General features: G+C 39.1%; 1 protein-coding gene across 5 annotated transcripts in view; it reads left to right on the forward strand.

The window, feature by feature from the left end:
* Positions 1 to 25,904, forward strand: part of LOC129768722 (nucleoprotein TPR) — a 330,016-nt gene that overhangs the window by 225,924 nt on the left and 78,188 nt on the right. For all 5 annotated transcript variants that reach the window (XM_055770553.1, XM_055770549.1, XM_055770551.1 and 2 more), the window contains exons 3-4: positions 21,831 to 22,003; positions 22,253 to 22,325. In XM_055770553.1, the coding sequence (XP_055626528.1) occupies positions 21,831 to 22,003; positions 22,253 to 22,325 (246 nt within the window). The remainder of the gene's footprint in view (positions 1 to 21,830; positions 22,004 to 22,252; positions 22,326 to 25,904) is intronic.

The following is a 25,904-nucleotide window of genomic DNA, read 5'->3' on the forward strand; positions in this document are numbered from 1 at the left end:
CGAATAATTTCGAATTCAGGGAGCTCGCCACCTTTTTTTAAAATAGAACCCATGAATTTGAAGAATAGTGCCTTCCTGAACAAACTGCAACGTACGTTGGATCACTGTATCCAACTGATTCAGAATGACCAAAATGCCCTAGCTTTTTTCTGCACCTGTGATAACCGATGGAATAACCTTATGTGTAGCAGCCAAGAAAAATAATGATCTGAAAGATTAACGCGATATTCGAGATGCATTAATCGGTGCCTGCCTATTGACCGCGGTTTAGCCCATTACAACACGTGCTTCTTCATCTTGACTCAGGAAACACACCACTTCGGCCCCAGAATCGAAGCTACCTGCTCAAGCATATAGGGGCGTTGAATTTATTTAGGAATAAAAATTGAATTTTGTTACGTAATGAGCACGCTTATCACCCCCCTCTCCCCACTATGTCACATTAAGTAACAAAACCTCGTAACCAGAGATCGAAATGCTCGCCGATTTGAAACGAAAAACATCCATTTTCACCCACAGGGAAAAATAGCTGATAATATAGGAGGCGAGAGAATGTTATACGCTCACTTCGATTCTCGCGAGAAACGCAAAGCCGATTTTTATTTTTAGGTGAGTTATGATTGCCGAAAAATGGTTTCGTTTTCAGTGACTCCTTGATGCCGATAATGGTTTTTCACTTCTTCAGTACAGCTGATAACATGCGGCAATATTGGGTTTCGTCGTGAAATGAACATGAGATGGATTAATATTTGTACAATTCAGACGCTGTCCAAATGCAGATCGTTTGGACGCTGCTCTAACAGACTAATGTTGGTAAAGTTAGCTTTGATTTTTCGCTCCATATTTTCAGTACCAAATGCGAGACGAATAAGCATTCTCGTTGAACTTCCGAGATAGAGATTTTCCACATCTCTTTCTCTCTGAAAAAGAATTTTCGTTGAAAAGGAAGAGACGAAAATATCAACAATACACGGTTCATCGAAAACTAGATTGATTGACTGAATATTTATCGCGTAGCCGAGCGAGAATTTCGATCTCTGCTCGTAACAAACCCACGGTCGAAATAAGATCGATTCATCCATACAACTGCTCTGTTCTGCAAGACACATCGGGCTGCTGTTTTATAAATAACTCAACAATATCAATCAATTGTCTCCGCCGCTGTCCGGCGGTCTTACTGGATAATGGAAGGTCAGAAGGAATACGCCTAAATGGCTACTGTGTAAATGTACCATATGCAAAGATATAGAAGGAAATACTCTTACGCCGAAAAATGACAACTGTGTAATGTGCTAATTATAGATATGATAAACATTGGACATGTACACGATTCAAATTCGGCTCTGTTACAGCTAAAATGCTAATGAGCCTAAATGAAATAAATGGACCGCTCCATAACCGGAAAACCTGATGAAGGGCTGGTTCGATTTTAGCCTTCTTTATTTTGTTGTATTCGTATCTTCCCGTAGATTAATATAGTAGAGGAGAGACAAATCGGAACATTTCTGGAAAACTCTGAAGGAAGGTCGGCGTGAGAGACTATCCGGATTGTGGACGGGACACTATTGGCGCAAACAAGTACTCGAAACGAAACTATAAAATAACTCAGCTCGATATTGTATTTTCTCCACGATATAATGTACGAAGCGCTGATCTGTCTGTGGCTAGTGAGAGTGAAGCTATCGTCGCATCCTATTTTATCCATCCGTCTTTCGACTTAGGGCCGTTTTCTTCACCTGCCCCGCTTAACGCGTTAAACCTGGCTTACGGTAAGCCTCGCTTAACGTTAAGCCGCACATTTAAGCGAGGCTTAAAAAATTACATTTCTTCACCCCGGTTTAGCAATCTGAGAGGCTCGCTTACCGTAAGCCGCGCTTAGGTATATTTTCCGTTTGGTCGCCCTATTTTTCCATTTGACCTGTCACTTTAAGCCGACGATGATTGTTTTGATGTGATACGCAATCGAGAAATTCGACATTGATCATTAATGAGGGCCAATTTCGTAAATGTAATAAATGATTTTCATGGATTTTCCATGTTGTTATGTTTTTTTTACTTTACTCATCAATTCTATGCAACAGCATGTGTTTTTCTTTTCACAGTAATGATGAATGTTTCCTTGAGAATTACATATTTCTCAACACATAACACCAGGAAACAGTCATTTTTATAAATAAGACTTTGGCTCTTATGAGATAGTGTCAGTAGTAGAAGAATTGAATCTATTTTTCTGTTTTTAACAACTCGTTGGGACTTTGAACAAAAAGGTAAAGTAAAATGACGCCGAAACTCGGAGACAAAAAGCGAGTCCGCTCGATTAATTTCACAGATGCGGAAGAAGAATTGCTGCTGAGATTAGCATTGAATAGAAAAGACGTAATTGAATGCAAGGTCAGCGACGTTAAAAGGAACGACGATAAAGTTCGCATGTGGGAGGAAATCACTAGAGAGTTCAATACGAGCTGCCTCAATACGGTAAGTATAATAGTACTTCGTGTGCTATTCACAAGTAAATTTGCGTTTCTTCGTTACGCACGATTTTAGTTTGAGCAATCTGTAAATTTTGAATATACTTCGAATGCGAGCCAGACCTTTTTAAGGCCCAAGCACAATGACAGCGACAGAGTGACACAGTGGTAGCGCGGCAAACCAGATTTTATTCATCGTTCAGTGGCGTAGCCAGAAATTCGGTCTAGGGAGGATTTGTGTCGAACAAATTTTAAAAAGAGGATGTAAATGAAAATTTTAGGCTCTGGGGGAGGTTTTGACCTTAAGCCCCTCCCCCTGGATACACTACTGATCAAATCAAAGTAGGATTGATGTTATCTAAAACTAATTCAACTTGATTCAACTCTCATTGATATTGGGCTGCCGAAACTGTCCCTGTTATTATGCGTGGGCATTCAAAGCATTATGATATTTATGATCGGGTTATGGCTCTATCAATACAAATATTTTTTTTTATCAATTTTATCAAACAGGTGAGAACGCTGACAGTACTCAAAAAGAAATATGAAAATATAAAAAAGAACATCCGTCAGGCGGTTTCAAAGGAGACATTATCGCGTAGAGCCACTGGTGGCGGTCGAGGCCCTGAAGAATGGCGGCCAAAATCAGAAGCGATGGCTGAGCTACGAGAAGTAATCGCGTTGTCTGTCGATGGACTTCAATCTCTTTGCGACGATGATGATGATGATGAAGAAACCGTTGCTGCTGCGCCAAAAGAATCCACAACATTGATTGAGCCCGAGATAGATTCTCAGATAGAGCCTCATGCTGAAGTGGAAGCAGCAACGGGCGATGGTTATGAGGTTGAATATCTAGATGACGATTCTAGATCTGCTATCAACAATGAGGTTGCATGTGATAAAGTGATCGAAAGTGATCACATTGAAGGATCAACCGGTGATGATCGAGATCAACTAGCGAGTCCCAGCAAAAGTACGAGTTCTGTCCCAAAATCTGGTGATACATGGGACAAATACAGCCCCGCTATGCTCAAACGGCCGAAAAGTAATCTCCTTCAGGCAAAATCGAAGCGCCAGAAGACCATTGAGCAGGACCTTAAAAAGAAAATTTTAGAACGCAATGAAGAGATGATGGAGGAGGTTCATCGTCTCGATGTCCAAAAACGAAGAACTGAATTGGCTCACATCAATCTTCAAACCGACAAAATAAAGCTACAAATGGAGCAGCTTCGTTATCAGCATATGAGGGAGGAGCATGCGCTTCGGATTAAATTGTTGAACAATTCCATCGGAAATAATACGGAAACAACCACGAACAGTTCTGGTTCAATAAGTGACTGAATCAGGTATATACCTACTAATAATAAACGATGACAACAATTAAAGTTTGATGTATATGAATATAAACACAAGTCTTTTATTTACGTAAGATCCTTTTACAGTTGAGCAAAATAGTTTTGAACCAAGTGATCGCGAACACAACCTGCATCATTTATCTCTGTGTTTGAAGCGTTCGGAACCACTGTTGCAGCTAACATTTCTTCAAATCCTTCTATCTCTGGTGGTGGAACCTCCTCTTTGGCATCGATTGCTATATTATGTAACACTGCACATGCAACAATTATTAGCTGTACTGTAGAAATTATCATACGCATTCCCAAAGAAAGTACTGGAAATCGTCGCTTCCAAACACCATATGATCGCTCCACAACATTACGAGTACGGATTTGACTTTCGTTATACAAATTTTCGGCTGCGGTTTCACATCTAAGAAACGGTGTTGCCAGATATTTTGTATTACGATACCCGGAATCGCCTACGATTATAAAGTGTCCATAATCTCCTCGCTCAAGCTGCATCTTCAGTGAAGAGTTATTAAAGATGTGTTGGTCGTGGGATGCTCCAGGCCACCTTGCGACAATATTCAAAATTTTCAAATTTGCAGAGCTGACTGTTTGCACGTTTATCGAAAACCATGATTTTCGATTTCTGTAGTTTTCGGCATGATCACCACCAGGTGATTGTATTTTGACGTGCGTACAATCAATTGAAGCAATTGTTCGAGGAAATTTTGCGATTGAGTAAAACTCACGACTTGCTGCATGTAGTTCATGCTGCGTTTTCGGCATCTTGATAAACCGCGACCGTAATTGAGCTAACGCAAAAGATACACGACGAATGATACGACACACAGAAGAAATGCAAATACCAGCAAAATCAGCGACGGCTATCTGCACCGACCCTAGTGCGTAGAATCGAAGAGCCACCAATAATTGTACTAATGGCTGAATATAACGCGATCTGCAAAACATAGATACAAAGCATGTAAGAATTATATCTTTCAGATACGCTGCAATACAGGTTATATTTTCTACCTTGTCTCATCGATTTCTAAAGAAGGTTGTATGATATCCAGTATCATCATGACCGTACTCTTCTGAAGACGAAATCTCATAAAGAAATCCAGATCGTCCCAATTATCAATATTTATTCGAACACGCATTTTATATTGACGACGTGCTAATAGTAATTCGCCGTATTGTTCACTATTTTCTTCATCATCATCTAAAAATCTCCAATAATATGTATCCCAAACACAATTACGATAACAAGACATTTTGTATAAAATCGTTTTTAATACTAGTTGAATGGCTGAAAAAATATCTGCTACTACTACCAAAGCACAACAGTGAAGAAAAGCAAAAACTGAAAATCGACCGCTTAACGGCGTTAAGCGGTCATAGACCACCGCTTAAGATAAGCGACGTTTAGCCTAAGCCAGGCTTTATTAAACCCTGGCTTAGCCGTTAAGCGGAGGTGAAGAAATGGGAAAAAAGTTAAGCGAGGCTTAACTTGCCGTTAAGCCTCGCTTAAATCTTAAGCGGAGGTGAAGAAACCATCGCTTAGGGACAATAGGGATTAGAAACCTATTATCTGCTTTGTGCTACATACTACAAATTAGATTTAGAGATTTTTATCTGCGCGATCGATTTGTAAGCGATAGCAAATCATTTAGGGTACGGAATGTACAGTTGATCTAATCCTGAACAGTCGGAAAATTTGAAAAATTGAATACCTATATGTTCGAACATTTCATCATGATAAGCGTTGTTAGTCCATTCGATATTAGCGCTCTCGAAATTGATCTTTGTTCGAGAGTGGAAATGGATTTTCATGCGAAATAACGAATTCCTCTACAGTAAAACCTATTTTTGTGCGTTTTTTTTTTTTGTGCGATTTTTTTTTTTGTGCGGTATTCTGTTCTTGTGCGGTTTTTTTGTGCGATTTTTTTCGTGCGGTATATGAAAAAAAAGCATATTTGACGAAGTTATCGTCCAGACGGCGCCAGTGGTTGTATGGTTAGCGTAACAGCCTCACAATCCGATCGGCCTGGGTTCAATCCCAGCTGGCGTCGTTGGGATTTTCTGAGGCGAAAAATCTCTGGTTACGTCTTCCTTCGGAGCGGAAGTAAAAGAAGTTGGCCCGGCTCATGAGTTGTTGAGTCTGATAGGTAGGAACAGGTGGAGTCGCCTCCCTGATGTCGGTGATTGGCACTAAAGTGGCGGAAATAGGCCGACGAAAAATAAGCGAAGATAAAAAAAAAAAAAAAAAAAAAAAAAAGTTATCGTCCATTTAGTTTTTTTCGATGGTTTATATGCATTTCAGTGCGCGCAACCGAAGAGGCAAACTGTACCATCGCAAAGCAGGGGAACAAAATGAAATTGAACGGCGAACGGCGTGGATTTGAGTTATTTTCTTGGGAGGAACTTTATGCGGTTCCTATCTACCGCACACCCGTGGCCGAGTGGTTAGCGTATCACATTATCATGCCGGGTGTTCGGGTTCGATTCCCGTTCTGGCCGGAGGATTTTTCGTCAAAGAAATTTCCTTCGACTTGCACTGTGGTCACGCGTATTCTAGAGCTTGCCCCTCGGAATACATTCAAGGCGTGTTATTTGGCTTAAGAAATCTCAACTAAGTATTAATGAATGACGCTAGTTAATGCATATGTTGAGACGGTAAAAGTTCCACAGCGAACATTAACGCCATTCAAGAAGAAGAAGATCTACCGCATTAAAAAATTTTTTTTTAAAATGTGTACCGAACACGGTTTTTTAAAGCTACTGGTGAAGTTTTGCACGATTTTTTAATGCGATTTCTTTTATACGGTCCCTATCCCCTGCACAAAAAAAGGTTTTCCTGTACAGTAAAACCTGTTTTTGTGTGGTATTTTTTTGTGTGAATTTTTTTTGTGCTATTTTTTGTGCGATTTTCTGTTCTTGTACGGTTTTTTTTGTGCGATTTTTCCTGTGCCGTGTATGAAAAGAAGCATATTTGACGAAGTTATCGTCCATTTAGTTTATATGCATTTCAGTGCGAAAAGAGCATATTTCAGACACAATTATCCACTTCTGAATTCGTTCCCCTCCTCTCTTCAAATGCTCTAAGTTTTTCTAAGTTTTTGCATGACATGATTTCTAACGGCAACACGTTTCGACATGCTACTCATAGCACAAAACAGCCAGGCGCAACCGGAAAGGCAAAGTGTCCATCGCAAAGCAAGGAAACTAAAGGAAATTGAAGGGTGATTGGCGTGGATTTGAGTTATTTTCTTGAGAAACTTTTTTTATGCGGTCCCTATCTACCGCACAAAAAAAGTTTTTTCCAAAATGTGTACCGAACACGATTTTTCGAAGCTGCTGGTAAAGTTTTGCACGATTTTTTTGCGTAGTCCCTATCCCCCGCACAAAAAAAGGTTTGCCTGTATCTTATATCTATCTATCTATCTATCTATCTATCTATCTATATACAGTAGGGTGCCAATGAAAATAGTTATCTCTAATTTGAAAAAGTTACCCCATATAAAATGTTCACCACCTCGAAAAAACACCCTGTGCCAAATATCATCTCAATCGGATTTAAGGAAGAGTGGCGCAAAACGGTTAAAGTTTGAGTTTTTTGAAAATAGAAAAATCACCCAAGGGGGGAGTACAAGAAATCGGGTTTCCGAAAAAAAAATTCGATGCCAAATGTTTTAAAATTAAAACGTCGAGATCTAGTGTCATCTCGATTTTTTTTTTGTCAAAAATCGACTTTTCTGGGACTCTGGGACTTTTTTCGGAATACGAGACGAAACGTATGGTTTTGTGTACTAATAAAAATAGTTATCTCGATTTTCCATTCGCAACTTGCTGCGAAATGTTGATATGCACGATAATATACCGATACCCGATTTCCTTTACTCCCCCCTTGGGTTATTTTTCGATTTTCAAAAAACTAAAACTTTGACCGCTTTGCGCCACTCTCCCTTTACTCCAATTGAGCTGATATTTTGCATAGGATGTTTTTTTTTGAGGTGGTGAACATTTTGTATAGGGTAACTTTTTGAAATTTCAGGGTCGATTTTTTCCCATATATTCATTGGCATCCTAATATAGAGCCATTACATGCCAAACCAATATAGTGGTTCTCAGATTTTCGTGAAACGTGGAAGTTTTGTTCTTTATCACAAAAATATTAGATCTGTATTTTTTTCAGTGGGGGTTGTCTGAAAAATCAACATTTTCCTCTTTTTTCCAAAAATGACTTTTTACAAAAATTCATAACTTTTAAACTACTAGACCGATTCAGATAATCGACATATCAAATTAAAGCCAATATCCCGGGTCTTTTTCGAAAAAATACTACACCTGCAGAAAACTCGAAATATGTTCTCGTTATTATTGATTGTATTCGTTTTTTATAGTTTTTATAGTCTCGGGACCAAGGGCACTATATTTTTCTATATTTTTTCTGAAAAGCTGAGGAAAAAGCACATAACATATGTCGAAACCAGAGAGGCGTTTTTTCGTTTTTGAGTTATAATTTTTCAAAATTAACTGATGGTCCAAAATATATTTTTTCATTTTTTTTCTCCCAAAAGTCATTTTATTACTTTTCAACTACTGGACCGATGCAAATGATCGATATATCAAATTAAAGCCAATTAGCTTGGTTTTTTTAGGAATGTGTTCGCGCACTTGATTCTGTTTATCACACAAAATTAATGAAGATTCTTTGATCCATTTTTGCAATAGGCAAAATTCGAAGATGAACCAAAATACGCTTATGAAAAGCAGTTGTCAATAATTAACTGAACATTCTAAATAGCCGTACTTGTCAGCATAAGTGAGACTAATGAGTACCAACATAATGCCACAAAAAAAAATCTAGAATCGAATATACGTAACCCGCGAAAATTCAAAAGTCGCGATACTTTTTGAACAGACCTCGTATGATGTTATTCGTCGTGAATACTCTTTATCGAACTTCAAACGCCATTTGGATTTCCTATAAAACTCTCCTGCAAAAAAATTAAATTTTCTGCAGCCTATCCAGCTCGATGATTCTTATAGTTGTGATACATATACTACGGCACCTTCGCACTCGATAAGAATACAACATACAATGAAGAACGTCTATATGTGTCATATCACTATTATTAGTACGTGAATTCGCATAGAAAACCATACGCGTAGAAATCACCTTAAGGTGAAGGTGGAAGCTAGCCATTGTAGTAGTATAGGTAAACCCTCGTGTAAAAATGGGGTAATAGTGTTTGTGAGAGAAGAGCAAAGCACACGTAAATAGATCAATTCACTTATCAGACTGTGTGGCGCTTCATTGACACGAGTCTTTGAATACATTTGAAAAAAAAAAAATAACAATTCAATACTAAAGTAAAATGTATGAACGATATGTTCCGATGAACAATTGCAAATATAAATATATATAGAAGGTGCATTTGCATATGATTCTGATTATACGCGAGCGTAACATGAGCAAATTTATAACACATGCGAATTGGGGCTCTTTTGGTATTAACAAGTTCTTCCGCATAGTAACTCGATGTTGATAATTCCTTAATATTTTCCTTCGTTGATCGTATTGTTTTCACATATTCACGTTGGAAAGCCTTAACCCTTCTCTTCGTTGGCCGAGGCATTTAGATTGAATTTAATACTTTTCCGTTTACTGTTTTTGAAAGCATAGGCAGCCGTGGCAGTGTTCCGAGCTCTGCAATACAATTTTCTTACCCAATGTTAAAGTTGCTAAAACTTACATTATAGACCCATTAAACGTAAAAATAATAATTGTATTGATATCAACACAATTTTATTCTATTGATTTTCATGACATGGGACGCTATGACTCCGGAATAACATTTTATTGAGTGGTTTTTATAGCTGTTTCGATGATGTTGTTTGGCATCAGTGTCGAAAAAATAACGATGCTTCCACCAATACACAAAACCATTGCTGAAGATTGAAAAACGAAAATTTAACTTTCAGAGCACTTGCTCGAGTTTTCCGACGTTCTTCACTATACGGTGCGAAAGCAGATGAAAATTTAATATCTTGTGAGTAATCGATTAAAGTTGGGTTGATATTACTTGATGGGAAGTGTGCAAAAACGATCATTTTCTTCACACTGTTTCGCAAAATTATTTATTTTCTGGCGAGGGGTGAGGGAGGGAGATGAAAGAAATGAGCGCCATTGTAGCAGCCATTTGTGGCTAGCTTCCACCTTCACATTAACCCACACTCATATTGCGAAAAAAAACCAAAGGAAACTTGACAGTTCGACTGAATTGACAGTTTGAGCCCTGATTTGTGTTGGATGGGATAGAGCTGCAAGGGCACCGGGTAGTACCACACCAGTTAACACATTAAGGACCGCACGTTTTGGGGCAAAGCTTTATTTGTTCGGATTCCACGAAAGAGATCGTTTCCGTCAATGTGTATGAGACGAAGGCGAGCCTTGTTAGACTCCTGCCAAACCAAGGATTTAACCTCCGAATGTAGGAAACACGGGTTACTTCGTGATCCAACCGTAAGGCAAGGCGCAAATTGAGACGCATATAGCGCGAGTAACTTGGCGCGATATAGCGCCTGTTTTCGTGGCTAATGAAAACAGATAGAACGGCGCAAATTGGCCAGATGACGCGAGATGGTGGAGCGCTCGTGAGACACGACTCGCGCGACGCTGTGGCTGAACCACAGTTTCTCGTGCTGGTCATGCCGGTTGTGGTGGTTGTGTTGGTGAACAATCATATAGCGCCGTGGTGGGGGACACTGTATGGCTGTACTGGTCGGGTGATTGTGTTAGTAAATAAATATATCGCGCAACTCTGTGTTAATCAGTCGTTGTATGCGAGTGGTATGTTATTTACACCAAACTGCGACTCAATATGCGCTCCACCACGCTACGTTTGTGGCACGTATGAGTCGTGTTGGTAGTCTCGCGTTCGCTTACAAGCGCTATACGCTTCTCAATTTGCGCCTAGCCTAACAGACGGAACGCGAAACTCGTGAGCGATCCGCAATGAGTTAAAAGGGGTTTCTCTATGAAGAACAATGTGACAAGGGAAAAGTCGGAAGAGAATTGTCTAACAGAACTAAGATTTACTGCTTCACCTCGATATATACCTCATTGGTTCTGAAGGCTGTAATACATGTTTTCCAAACACTTGTGTTACCAACTTCAACATAATGTCAACTTACGATATTCGTCACATATTCTTGATGCGTAATTAGGTATCACAATATGTATTGAAAAAAAACTATTGAGTAATTGGAAAATGTCAAACTTTATTCAAACGAAATTTTCACGTTCTAGTTGGTCCACTACACTCTGTCCAACTTTTATAAGACCAGGTGATGATCTTGCTGCTTTATGTCTACCATACACTGCATGATTTTCATCAGTGTGCGTGCAATCGCTGAGCGTAAACGAATGTTTTCGTATTCTCAACTGTCAAGTCCAGTTACATTTTTCGTTGTTATAGTTGTTTTGATCAATTAAATCTGGAAAATGCCGAAGGGAAAAGTCCTCATGGAGAGAGAAGAGAGACAAATCGATGCATTTCACCAAGAAAATGTCGGTGTCAGAAAAATTTCTTGTCGGATTGGACGATCCAATCAAGTAGTGCTCAATTATTTGGCGAATCCTCAAGGATACGGTAAGAAGAAGAGAGATCCACGTAAATCGAAGCTCTCTGACCGCGATAAGTGGGAAATAGCTACAACTGGTTCGAATACCTCTACAATCGCATGCGCAAATAAAGCAATATTTCAACTACTTTACTGCTAGGGTGACAATTCATCAAATTTTGGTAAAAAATCCTCACAAAAGAGGACTTAAAAATTAAAACTTCTCTTCTTACACCATTTCACCTCGGAAGTCGTCTGAGTTTTGCCAAAGCTCACATGAACCGAGAGTGGGACTTGGTATGTTGTGACAAAAAATTTTTTCCAAAAGAATACATTTTGCTATATACCATAACGAAGAGTTCTTCAATGTATAGGTTATCTCCACTGACGAAAACAAGTTCAATTTGGATGGTCCTGATGTTTTCAACGGATGCTGGTGTGATTTACGGAAGAAGGAACAGTATTTTTCAACCTGGAATTTTGGTGGAGGCTCGTGCATGGTTTGGGCGAGATTCCATGCAACCGGAAAGCTGAAGATAGCTTTCACATCATTCAAGGATTACACACATGTTCTGGGATCCTCTCTCCTGCCGTTTTCGCGTGGATATCGTCACAAGAAATTCACAATCCAGCAAAACAATGCTTCTATTCATACCAGCAAGTAAACTAAGCAATGGATTAAGGACCAAAAACCAAATTCTTTGGACTGGCCGGCTTGCTCTCCATACCTGAATCCTGTTGAAAATCTTAGGGGGGATCCTTGTACGTAGAATCTACACTGAGGAAAAGCGGTACACCACGATTGAAGAGCTGAATGTCGCAATTTCGGAAACATGGAAAAATATCGAAAAAACCGCTCAGCAGAATTTGGTGAATAGTATGCCAACACGAATTTTTAAGGTTATTAGTCGAAATGGCAAGGTTACAAATTATTGACATGTAAATCAGCCTATTGTTTTGAATTTTCATTTTCATTTCATTCACTTATGAATTTTGAAGTGGTCTTATAGAAACTGGACAGCTGAAATTATCATATTTAAGCACAATAAATAAACAAACAACTCTTTTGAAAGTAATTGTTAAATATATGTTAAATATACTTTATTCTAAGCATTCTACAATGGAAGAATGTATCTTGTTGGAATTCTAACTGTTTGTGTTGCAACGAAATAGAATCAGGGAAATAGTAGTTGAACAGAGTGTAGTACGAGCAATCTATGGTCCCCTTCTGTGCCGTCTAAAACAAGTACATGACGTAGCGTCGAGGCACAATTTACAGGCCGAGAGTATTAAGTATTTCAGTTGCGGTTTTTATTCCAGTATCGCTTTAGCCAGCGAGCAGTCAGCAGCGTATGTTAAGGCTGAGAGCTCTTAAAGTTCTGAAATTATTTTCAAGATACTACAAGAGAGTTGTAACAAAACTACGCAAATCATCGACAGTTTTCAGAGCCATCAAAAGCTTCTACCGAAGAATTTCAAAAACACATTTCTTTTAGATAAAATCGAAAGTAGTAATAATGGCCCAACATGACCCAAAAAATCACCAAATTTCATTCCGATTTAGAACTATGAACTTCCTTGCTTGCTTCCCTCATTGGGCCAACTGTTGTGAATGAATATTTGAACTTATAGTTTCACAATGAATGATATTGTACTGTGAAGCTATAGCTATACTCTGTCCTATTTCCAGAGACCACCTTAAATATGTGGTAGTAATGTAGTAAGTTATAGAGCAGGGTTTCTTAAAGTGGTTGATATCGACTCCTTGGGGTCGATTTCGGTTTCCAAGGGGTCAACACAAACAAAAATTGATTTTGGGGGTCGACGAGGTCTAAAAATCAACCTCTATTAATTAACACAAGTTCTTATTTGAAACTTTCATGATACTGTATAAGTTGTATTACGTGAAGCAACTTGTTAAAATAATGACTAATATTTTAGTAGAACGAATGAAGTCATGATCAATTTAAGTCCAAACAAACATAACAAGCATTCAGGTCGCAAGTTTATTTGCGTTCTGAAATTCGTTGGAGATGGAATGATAATACACACATCGACTAATTTAATTCAAGAGATTACAACGTGATTACATAGCTGAATAATGTGAACTTAAATGAAGTGATTGAAAAATAATTTAAGAGATATTTAGTTACTTACGCGCGTAGCGTTTTCTTTTATTACTTCAGGATACTTGGTCGGTGCTAAGTCAGACTAGTCCATGTGACATTTTCATGATTTCCAGGAAAACGAGCTTAAAGTTTAGTGATGTAAGGGATTTTTATTTATTATTGAAAATAATTTCGATCCGTTACCCTTGCTGTATGCTTGATTTTTAAATCTGATAAATGTGGTATGTAGCTTACAACATGCTTAACCTAATGCAATCAATAACTCGAAATTTTTAATTTTGCGACTTGGTCCCCTCTGACTTAACACTGACTACTTGTCAACGAAAATTATGAATGTTAGGTTTTTTTTGTTTTCGTTGTTTCTATACAATAGTCAATATATCCAAGTTTATCAATGAGCAGACTCGTGAGCATATCTTAAACAACTAGTACTTACACTCACAAAAATGCGTAGTAAAATAAGCTACAAAATCTTTGGTACTTCTAATCTACTGGTACGTACGAGGTCGGTTCAAAAAGTATCACGACTTTCGAATTTACGCGGGTTACGTTCGGGATTCCGGCATGCTTTGCGTCGTTTACATCTTTTCGACCCTCCGAGAACATTGTTTCGAACTCCGATAAACGTTGTTTCGCTCCAAGGTACGTTCACCAGATGTCACAATCAACATTCGGAATGTTCCCGCATTTGATTTTGCTTTTCAGACAAAATTTGATACAGATTCCTTTTTTGCAATAGGCAAAAATCAAAGACAAAACACGTGTAAGAAAAGCAGTTGTCAAAAATTAACTGAACATTCAAAATAGCCGTACTTGTCAGCATTAGTGAGAGACATGAGTACCAACATAATACCACAAAAAATCTAGAATCGAATATACGTAACCCGCATAAAATCGAAAGTCGCGATACTTTTTGAACAGACCTTGTACTTTCTACTCAAAATGACTTTGAGCAATGACATCGCTCAGAGACGAATTGACGGGATGTTATTACAGACCAACAGATCCTCTCTCCAGTTGGGTGAGTCTGCATTACCTGGCATCCGAGCTCTGTTGTTAGGGTATGTTCGATATATTAAAGATGAACAAAGAAACCGTTCGAAAGCGGAGATTTAATGCTTCAACTCACCAATATTGAACCGGATTTAGATAGATTGGTAGAAAGTCACCAGGTTCATTCATCACATCAATTTGATGCAAGGTGCGGGTACTTTTGTACTCGCATACATTTCTGCAGATCGGAACGTGTTTCCCCAACACATATTTCAAAACCAATGAGCCTGGGGAAAACGGCATTGCGAAAAAGATGCAAGATGCGGGTACTTTTGTACCCGCATGCATCTTTACACTCGGGAATATGTGCAGACTTCAAAAGCGGTATGAACACAATGCTTTGGCTCGGTTATTCGAGGATATCCCTTGATGTCTTCAGCTTACAGCTTACTTCTACGTATACGGTTTGGCAAAATGTTGATAACAATTTGCTGCGATAACGTCGATTGAACAATATGCGTTCAACTTACATGTCAACATTAAAACTGAGTGCCTGAAGCTCAATAAATCAAGCAAGATTGCGGTTCGATAAGTACGTACACTTGGGAGATGCTATAAATTCAGAGGAAAATGTAAAATTCATTGATCATTTAACCATTCTGGCGTTCACATGTTTTGGAAGTTCACGAGAAAAAAGAAATGAACAAAGTGGCATGCCATACGACTTGCAACGAAGAAAGTTATCTATCACAGTTCATGAATTGACCTAAATTGGGATTTGTTCGCGTTTGAATCCGGAAATTGTTTCATTCAATCACTGGTTTAATCAATAATTACACCTTGTGATTGTATTTTAGGTATAACCCACCCACAGTGTTTGATGTAGGATTACGTCTTTCGGGAACATATTTTTATCTTTACTTTGCGATTTTAGAGTTAGTTTCGAAAATTAGTTACCTACTTTATTATTATTAATTACACTTGTGATTAACTAAAGTTCATGTATATATTTATTATGTTGAATTTTAATGAGAAAATAATGAAAATAACAGCTATAGGGGTCTATGGTATCACGTCATTCTGGGAAAGGGGTCTATTGCCCAGAACAGTTTGAGAACCCCTGTTATAGAGCAATGCAGCAAAAATTTCGAGTCAATGTTTAAATTATTTAGCACATTAAGTAGCATTTATTTAACGTCAATTCAGTTCGAAAAACTCGTTCTTCTTCACTTACTATGGTCAACCTTGTAACTAATTTATATAATTAAGTGATAATCATTATCATAAAAACAAATTTTCATCAGAACAGCTGGATTTCGATTTGCCATTTGCAACTAATGCATGAACATTATTCCGAAAGCACCGACGACGGAAGTAATTCCAACAAATCGCTTGGTGAGATCCTTCGGACTAACACTTCTAAAAACAATCAGTGACCGGCAAAAGGAAAAATGAGCATCGCCTTCCTGTCCCGACGACGATTCGCTTCAAAACATTTGAAACAAAAATCTAGGTCCTCTGCACGGGTCACCCGTAGTGCCAATTCCTCTGCTAACCAGCTGGCGAAAAGCACTGTATTGCCCCGATAGCTGCATGTTCGGAAAGAAACTTTTCCAGAAGTCCTCCAGCTAATTTCGTTCCGCCGTTTTGGAGTTCGGAGGAACTTTTGCCCGACCAATTTATTGCACTCTTCGGATCAATTTATGGGCGGAAGACGACTTCGTCCGCTGGTCCTCCATGTGCCGAAGGGACGAGTGCGAATGTCACGGAACGATCCGACCAATAAACTAGAAAAGTTTAAATTTAATTCCAACGCAACGCAACGGCTTTCTGTTTGCGTGTGCGAGGCGGAATTTATGCCGGAAGATTTTGCATAATTTCAATCAGCGTAATAACTTTCCCGTTGGGAGACGGGGTCGTTCGCACGGTGTTCCGGTGGCGAGCAGGCATGTAATGGTGGATGTTCTGTGAGACGAGAAGGATTTATTTGTAAATAATGGCACCGTTATACGCAGGGAGTTCTTACCGAAAGGATCTTGGTATCATGGGTAACGAAAATTGATATATTTATGTTTGCATTTGCCACAAGCGGAATCTTCAATTGTACGATGGTGATACGTTAAATTATTTTTGAGATATTTATTTTTATTTATAATGATACTACATCCCATTGAGAGATTAGATCTTCTTCACAATTTTTCGCCAATAGTCCCGATCCATGGCTGCAGTTCTCCAACTCCCGGCTGCACCGATTCTTGCCAAGTCCTGCTCCACCTGGTCCAACCACCTCGCTCGCTGGGCTCCTCTCCTTCTTGTTCCTACCGGATTCGATGCGAACACCATCTTTGCTGGGTTGCTGTCCGGCAATCTTGCAACATGCCCTGCCCATCGCACTCGTCCAGACTTGACGACTTTCTGAATGCTGGGTTCGCCGTAGAGTTGCGCCAGTTCGTGGTTCATTCTCCTTCTCCATACTCCGCTTTCCTGTACACCACCGTATATTGTTCTGAGCAGGGATGGTAAAAAATCACATTCAACGATCAATGAATAAGTATATCCCTCTAGTCGGATGTTTTTAAATCACCCCCAGCAGGCGAGGCTCTTTTATTCTTCATATGTACACAGAGAGAATACTTGGAACGGTGAGCTACCAAGATCTCAAAAAAGCAATATGAGAGCGGAATCCCAACTGCTTGCACTCTCGAAGCATTACTTCTACTACTCAGGTTTTATCGTGAGTGCAAGCCACAAACGATTAATCCCATTCCATAGAGCGGATGATGAGTTCTTGATCGGAAAGTGTAACAAGAGACGATCAACTGAAATCTTACGACACTCATCGAGGGATTTTTAATTCTCTATTGCACTGTCCGCAGTGAGTGGCTGACTCAGTCTCGTGTCGATTTTATTTTGCTGTCGTCTCCCGCCCGATAAACAGCAGACGGGTAATGGATGCAATTGATTAATTTTATTACCAGCAGATTTGGGCGAATCTCATCCCGCCCAAAATCGTTTTTAGATTCCAATAATTCTGAACATTCACATTTCTCTCCAAATAATTTTTCCAACAGTAATTCAATTAGTGACTTCACGAAACACCTTTCGAATTCGATTGAATTTCAGACCCTTTTTTATTTTGTAGATAAAACGGATCACATATTTGATTAATTCAATTCTGTGTGGTTACGTTCTTCGTTGCGAATAAATGTAATGAAATAGTATGGACGTATGATATTCATGTATCGTGGACTTCCGACATATGTGGCAGTAGATTTGTCGAACGACTAATGTTTTTTTATATCCCTTCAAACTTGTTGCATCTCTCAAGTGTACATACTGCTTTGACCGCAGATTTGCATGGTAGAATCTGGTTAATTTCAGATATTCAGTCTTCATATTGTCGAATGAATACTGTTTGAACAATAGGTATCGCAGCAAATGATTATCAACATCCTACCTTATCATCAAACGGTATGCGAATAATTTCAGTGAACTGACGGCATTGGAATATATGCTTTGTGAGGACCACACAATTATTATCAGAGCGAATAAACGTCCGACTGGAAGTCATGAACATCAATTCAATGTGCCCAAGATAAATTTATCCTTTCAAGGTCATTAACCTTTCTAAAGATGATCAGATGGAATATATTCCAATGTCGTCTGGAATAACCTGTCCAACACCTTATGATCGTTATATTGTTTTTGCTATTATTCTGATGTTTCATAACACGGCACTCTATTGATTATTCGCCGAAAATGAATAAAAAATATCCTTGAAGTTAGCCTACGGTTTTAGTAGCAGTGCAATATGGTGAGCCAGTCTCAGGATAAGAAAACATTTAAAAATAAAGCTTTTTTTTTGAATGAATCAATAGTAAAACAAAACGTCAAAAAATTTCTCAGCTTTGTGATAGCAGATAATCATTATCCATTTGAATTGTATGAGTTTTCCATTCCCCCACAAACTGTGGATAGTCTATCTGCATACAAATTATGTAGAGTGCCACAATCCAAAAAAATTATGAGCAAATATTTACGTGCTTAAACAAAAAAACACATGTTGACATATTTGCGCTAATTTATGTTTTTTTATTAATTCAAGGTAATCAAGGTCTTTTCTAGACACCAGTTTACTCGGCCCCGAAAAAAGTGGTCTGTATTTGGGCAGGCGGAAAATATATCTCGCAAGACCACGTGTTCGATGTCGTAAAAGCCTTGGCCAATAACGCATTTACATTAACTCATAAAATTAGTGAGTTGAGAGGGATTATTGTTTGTAGTCTCTTGATTAATTTAAACACCATCTGAGAAATCCTCCGTGAAACATGAAACATTAAAGTTGTCCTATTTGCTGTAGCGCTTTTTTTTATTTTACCAAGTTTCATCGAAGTAAATGCGCTCGGAAAGGAAAATTGAACGCCCGGATGAGAGAGCGAGAATCGTACGTCATAGAGACACTCATTCCCATGGAGCAAATTCTTGTTAGGAGTTGAAAGCAAAACGAGGAAGGAGAGTAACTCAATTATTCGAACTAGTTTCAGTCTAGCAATGCTTTGGTCAACTCAGAGTTACCAAGAGAAAATCATTTGGTTATGATGGGTGAGGATTAATAGTTAGTCGCAGTTTGCACAGATTACGATCTGTGCAGTTTGCGATTAATCGTAAATCACATCATGCTCCCTTGTTTTCCATCCTTGGTTCTGAGCACTCGGCGTTCGAAAACTCCAAGCGCTTGTGAGTCCTCTTCAAGCATCGTCCATGCTTCGTGCCCATAGAGAACAACCGGTCGAATTAGGGATTTGTACATGGTACACTTCGTACGGGGTCGGAGTTTGTTGGACCTCAAGGATTTGCGGAGCCCATAGTAGGCACGACTTCCATTGACAATGCGTCTTCGAATTTCACGGCTGTTGTTGTTGTCAGTTGTTATCAACGAGCCAAGGTAGACAAATTCCTCTACCACCTCGAGCTCGTCGCCGTCGATCACAACACTACTACCAAGAAGAACTCTGTTGCGATCAGTCCCTCCAGCTAGCATGTATTTAGACTTAGACGCATTGATCCCAAGCCCAATCAGCCCTGCTTCGTGTTTCAGTCGGGTATACAAGTCGGCTACCGTCGCATGTGTTCTTCCGATTATGTCCACGTCGTCGGCGAAGCAGATAAACTGACTAGACTTGTTGAAAATCGTGCCCCGCATGTTGAAGCCCACTCTCCGCATAACACCTTCCAGCGCCACGTTGAAGAGCAGACAGGAGATTCCATCGCCTTGTCGAAGTACCCTGTGAGTCTCAAATGATTCCGACAGCTCACCTGAGATCCGCACACTGCACCGCACACCGTTCATCGTTGCCTGAATCAGTCTTGTCAGCTTTCGGGGAAAGCCGTGTTCGTCCATGATCCTCCATAGCTGTCGTCGGTCGATTGTATCATATGCGGCCTTGAAGTCGACGAAGATGTGGTGTGTAGGGACCTGATACTCGCGGCACTTCTGGAGGATCTGCCGCAGTGTAAAAATCTGGTCCGTCGTCGAGCAACCGGGCATGAATCCGGCCTGATAACTTCCCACAAATCTACTTACTATTGGCGATAGGCGGCGGAAGAGGATCTGAGACAAAATTTTGTAGGTACCATTCAGGATTGTGATGGCACGATAGTTCCCACAATCCAACATGTCGCCTTTTTATAGCCCCATCCTTCCACTCTTCCGGTAGCTGTTCTGTGTCCCAGATCCTGACTATCAACCGGTGCATACACTCTACAAGTTTTCTCGGACCTCCCTTGAAGAGCTCCGCTACGAGGCCATCCTTACCAGCTGCTTTGTGGTTCTTGAGCTGATTAATGGCCTCCTAAACTTCACCCATCGTCGGGGGTGGTACGTCGTCGTTGTTCATTGCACCGGTGTAGTCCTCCTCAACGCCGTCTAGGTCTCCTGTCTGCGCGCTGTTCAGGTGTTCATCGTAGTGCTGCCTCCACCTTTCGATCACCTCGCGTTCGTTCGTCAAGATGCCTCCTTCCTTGTTTCTGCACATTTCGGCCCGCGGCACAAAGCCTTTGTGCGAGGCGTTTAGTTTCTTGAAGAACTTCCGCGATTCCCGAGAACGATAAAGCAGCTCCATCTCCTCACACTCTTTCTCTTCCAGGCGGCGCTTTTTTTCCCGAAAGAGATGTGTTTGCTGCCTTCGTTTCAGTCTGTATCGTTCCACGTTTTGTCGAGTCGCTCGTTGCAGCTTGGCTGCGCGTGCTGCATCCTTCTCGTTCAGGAGCGCTCGGCACTCGTCGTCAAACCATTCGTTCCGTTGTCCTCGTTGTTCATACCCGATGACGGTCTCTGCTGTGCTGCTAATTGCTGATTTTAAGGTGTTTCAGCATTCATCGAGGGGAACAGCATCCAGTTCGTCTACCCCCGGTAACGCAGCTTCAAGACGCTGCGAATATGTTGCAGCAACGTTCGGCTCCTGTAGTCGTCGTAGGTGGTACCGTGGTGATCGTGGTGATTTTTGAGATATATCTGGTGTATATTTGCCTCAACAGAATTTTACGTTCAAACTGCAGAAGTGAATAACAACAGATTATGTTAAGATTGGGACGAGGAAAATCTGAAAAGCAAAACAAAAATAGACCAAGACAATGCTTTCCCGTTTTGGCTAATCCTTGGATTGCATTTGTGTTTACACCCAACGAAACACTCAACGTCAAAAACTGCACTGCCGACTAGTACCAAACTAGGTCAAGTCGAAAGTACTAGTCTGTCCATTTGCTCGTTTCCAGTGCCAGTTTCGAAATGTATGATAATCAATGTGTAGCGAGCGGAAACTGATGGGGAAAAATTATGCTCTATGAATCTTTCGCTTTCCTTAGCACAACTCGACTGTTCAAATGCCCCCTCTACCTGCGCCATGGCAACTCGTAACGCTGTTGATATTTTTGCGGCTGGTTTTGGCGCCGGGTGCGGCTGCAGATGGATGGATCTGCACCAATTGTTGGTGTGATTTCGCTCCTGGGTGCTTTCAGCTGGTGCTGGAAAAACGAATAAACTTCTGCAACTGATGATGAATTATGGCCCCCACATTTCTCTCCTCATCCGAAACGTCCTCCCCCACTCGAGCACTTAATAGTTTTAGAGCGTTTTTGGCCTATTGTCGGGCTTGTCTTCCACTTCTGGCAATCCCCTTCCTGGTTCGAGTTGACATTTGATGGCGTGCTAAATTAATTATGCCCCGTTTTGATCGATTCTATTTTTCCCATCTCTCTCTCTTTTGCAGTACCCATGAAATATGAGATTGGCTATCGGAACAGTATCGATCTGGACGCGGAACAAACGGAGGCCCGATACGACCAGGGCATGCTGTCGGACATAATGAACGATGACCGGGTGGAGATGCAGAAGGCCGAGAGCTGCATGGCGGACAATTTCAAATATGACCACGGGCAGAAGGTAAGGTGTTTCATTCTTTTTTTTTCGTTCCACGCCAATTTGCTTGGAACGATCGCTTGCATCGAATAGATTGTTTCACTAAATGATTGCTTTAGAATTGTGGCCAATTAGTGGTGACGAGAATAGAAAAGTGGAAACCACTGCGGAGGGAGCAGCATATTGATTCTCCATTGCATTTATTTATTTTTTGTTGCAACAAAATGAAGTGAGAAGGGTGATAATTGATTCAGTTTCCTTCCGGTCACACAGATCCAGCGGTACGATCCATGCGAAATCTGCCTCTGTATCGATGGAGAAATATTCTGCTGGTGGAAACAATGTGGTAAGTGACTTTTTTTCTCTTTGCTACTATCAATTATTTGCGATAATTGTGTTACAATTTCTGCGAAAAAACAGAATATGTTTTTCATTGCATATACTGGAATATTATACAATAAACGTTATTATGTTGAATAGCAACCTCTATAAAATTACTCCTTAATATCTTCCTTAATCACATAATTAGTAAAAATGTTGAGTCAATGTACATTAATTAGTACTTCAAATGCCATTTATTTAACACCAACTCTGCTCGAGAGAATCTTACAACGTTTTTTTTAATTTTGAATATACTTATTTTTATTGTCCAGACCATTTCTATAAGTCTATTTTGAAAACTCGTTTTTTTTAGATTTCAACAACTCATTCTTTACTCATTTATCCATTTCGGTTAATTGCATGAAAAATTCGGTTTTTTGCAAGTTAACACTAGAACTACCGATAATTGTTATATACCTATTTCTACCAAACCAGTCATTTTGACCGGTGTGATGTTTATTTACCAAAATATAAGAATTTGAAAATGTTTTCATAGAGAATAAAATATATTTCATTCTAATATTGCAAGAACATTATAAATACATCCATTTGCATGAAATATAGTATTATAATTTATATTTTTATTCATATATACACTCGACAAAAAACTTAGAGAAACAGAGTGCAAAGTGCAAAGTGATTTTTGAAATGCTGTAACTTCTCAGTAACAAATCCAATTAACCTCATTAAACAGCTTTCATTCGATTCCTATAACGTTCATGTAGGACCTTTACATAAAAATATATTTTTGTTTGAATGAAAAGTTACCGCTTAATCTTTGATGAGAAAAAGTTCAATAAATAATTATCACACCGCAAACGGAGAGGTAGTTTTGAAAACTCCAATAAATTTAGTATAAAGTTAATTTGTTGCTTTGACGAAAAAAATAATTTAAATTTTTTGCAGCAATTTTAAAAAAGTGTCAAAATTACGTTTTTTCTGGTGTTCTAGAAAATTTTCTGTAATTTTGCAAATGTTGCAGTAAATAGCATGTAAATTTTTAGCATGGTGTATCCCCTAAACTCCTGTGAACATTTCATATTGATACGTTCAGCTGTTTTTTCTAGCCGATCGATCAAAGTTTGGAGTGAGTTAGAGCAACACTTCGTCGCACACTGTACCAAAATTACAAAATGCTATGCGTACCCTCCAAATAAACGATTCTTAACTTTCGTTTTCATGCGTTTGTGGGTATGACGATTGTAAGGAGTGATGATACTCACACATACACTCATGTATTCTCACATCTACACACACACACACACACACACACACACACACACTCCACCGCTCGAATTATTGCTTTGAAAATGATGTTTATTTAGATCCTTCCTGGAGTGCATTCAGCTATTTGTGTCATTAAATATTTCTATGGTGGTTAGATACTCCACCCCCCTCTCTAAGGGGGGGTGCCATACGAATGGAACACAAATTACAGCATTACTCAAGAATTAATCAATCAAATGAAACCAAATTAGGCTTATGGAGGTTATAGGGTGCAATAAATGTTTCTATGGTGGTTAGAAACCTCCCCCCCATTTTCTAAAGGAGGGGTGGGGCTGCCTTACAAATGGAACACAAATTTCTGCATAACTCGAAAACTAATCAAGCAAATGGAGCCAAATTTGGAATGCGAAGGTTTTTGGGGACACGAAACGTTTCTATAATGTATTGGGGGCTGTCCACATACCACGTGGACAACTTTAGGGGGGTAGAGGGTACGAAAATGTCCATGCTTGTCCACGGTGAGGAGAGTGGGGGTACAGATGATGTCCACGTGGACACGTAAAACAATTTTTTTTAAATATATTCATCTCTGTTTTAAAAATAAATTTTCAAGAATCTTAAAACTTTCCGCCCATTTTAAGTACTCTATATTTATCCATAAAATGTTGGTTATGTCGAATATTTTTCCATAACATCGAACCACTGAAATATGTATTCTGCATGAAACTCACATTAATGGTGAGCGATCAAGCTTCTATTGGTAGTAGATGATCATTGTTTTCAACTTCTACAACTTCTACAACTTCTAAGCGTCATATTTGAGCTTAAACTGATCTCTGTGTAATAGGTCCAGATCTACGTGAGAGTAAATTTGACATGGTGAACTGCTGATACATTTCTATCTGCAGAGTACATGTGGGATGTTGATAACATGATGAAATGCCCGGAATATTTGGAGGATTTTTCAAATAATTTGAGAAGGACTTAGCGAAACGAGTGCTATACAAAATTTTATAATACCTGCTCAAAAAACCGAATTCATGCGCAGAACTTTGTACTGAAAGAAGCAGATTCAGTCCACCTTTTCTGATGGGCAGTACCCTTGTTCCCAAAATGTTTCCCGTATTTAGCATCAATTTTATCGACGTTATCTTTGATACAGCTGCGTTATGTGTGCTCAGCACCGGAGAGCAGTTTTTTAAGGATCACTTTGTCCTACGAAAGATTAGCATATTACATGTGAGATTTCTTTTAGCAAATGTTATTACGATTTTTGTGTTTTTTTTTCAAGGAGGCTTTGAATCCGGGATTAGATTATAACATCTGCACCACAGCCAAGAGGAAAATCCTATCAATACGATCAATGTTATGGTTGAAGTCACAAGCGATAAGTCTTCCTGCTTTATATTTGTAATTAAACTTGACAAATCTACGTTCTATGAAATTAAACGCATCGAAAATATTTTTGTTCAAATTGGAGCATTTTAGGCACTATTGACTGTTATTTTCTTTGTTCTAATTTTCGCTTCTATACCTGAACTGGTCTCTCGCAGTCAAAGTTCAGTGAAGAATTATGCCTAAATCCAGTTGTTTCTTTATTTGAATGCTTTCGATACATTTTTTTAATATTACATCGATTAGCTTCAAATGAAACTACATTCAATTGCGTTAAATAATTACAGAAGTCTTCAGAAAAACTCTTTTCGAGACTCGTTTCTCGGAGATTTTCTGCAGGCGAATAATTTTATTGCCAAATAATTTTTTTCAGATGTTATTTCATGCTTGACTGTAACATTTTTTGCTTGATTGTGCAGTTTTACTGTTATACAGTCCTTTGAAGTCGCCGAAGAAATGTTTCTAATACCAGTAGGATTTTTTAGAGTGCAATCCTAATATCGGATGGAATCAATGGCGTTTTTGTGTTTGCTTTGGATACAATCTCCACGTTAAAATCATTAAAAAAGCAAATATGTATTTGTCGTTGATTCTTTCGAATGTTCTCGAAAAGCGATTTTGAAGGATTAGTATTTTTGGGGAGTCATCATGGGATTATTATATAAATGATAGAACAGATTTCCATACGCATTAGAAGAAATGGGATGAAAAAGAACGAATTTTTGTTTTAGTAACTTTAACCCACCATTTCATACAATTGCCATAATCGAGCATTTCCTGAAGCCAATTATTCCATATATTTTCAAACTCTCATATATTGGTAGTAAGTGGTATAATAAATGCTACATAAATGAAAAAATCAAAAAATAAAAAACAACCGTTACTACTAATAAAGCCCATTGGCATTATTTTTTTTCAATTT

Source organism: Toxorhynchites rutilus, chromosome 2, assembly GCF_029784135.1.
Source record: "Toxorhynchites rutilus septentrionalis strain SRP chromosome 2, ASM2978413v1, whole genome shotgun sequence".
NCBI classification, from domain to species: domain Eukaryota; kingdom Metazoa; phylum Arthropoda; class Insecta; order Diptera; family Culicidae; genus Toxorhynchites; species Toxorhynchites rutilus.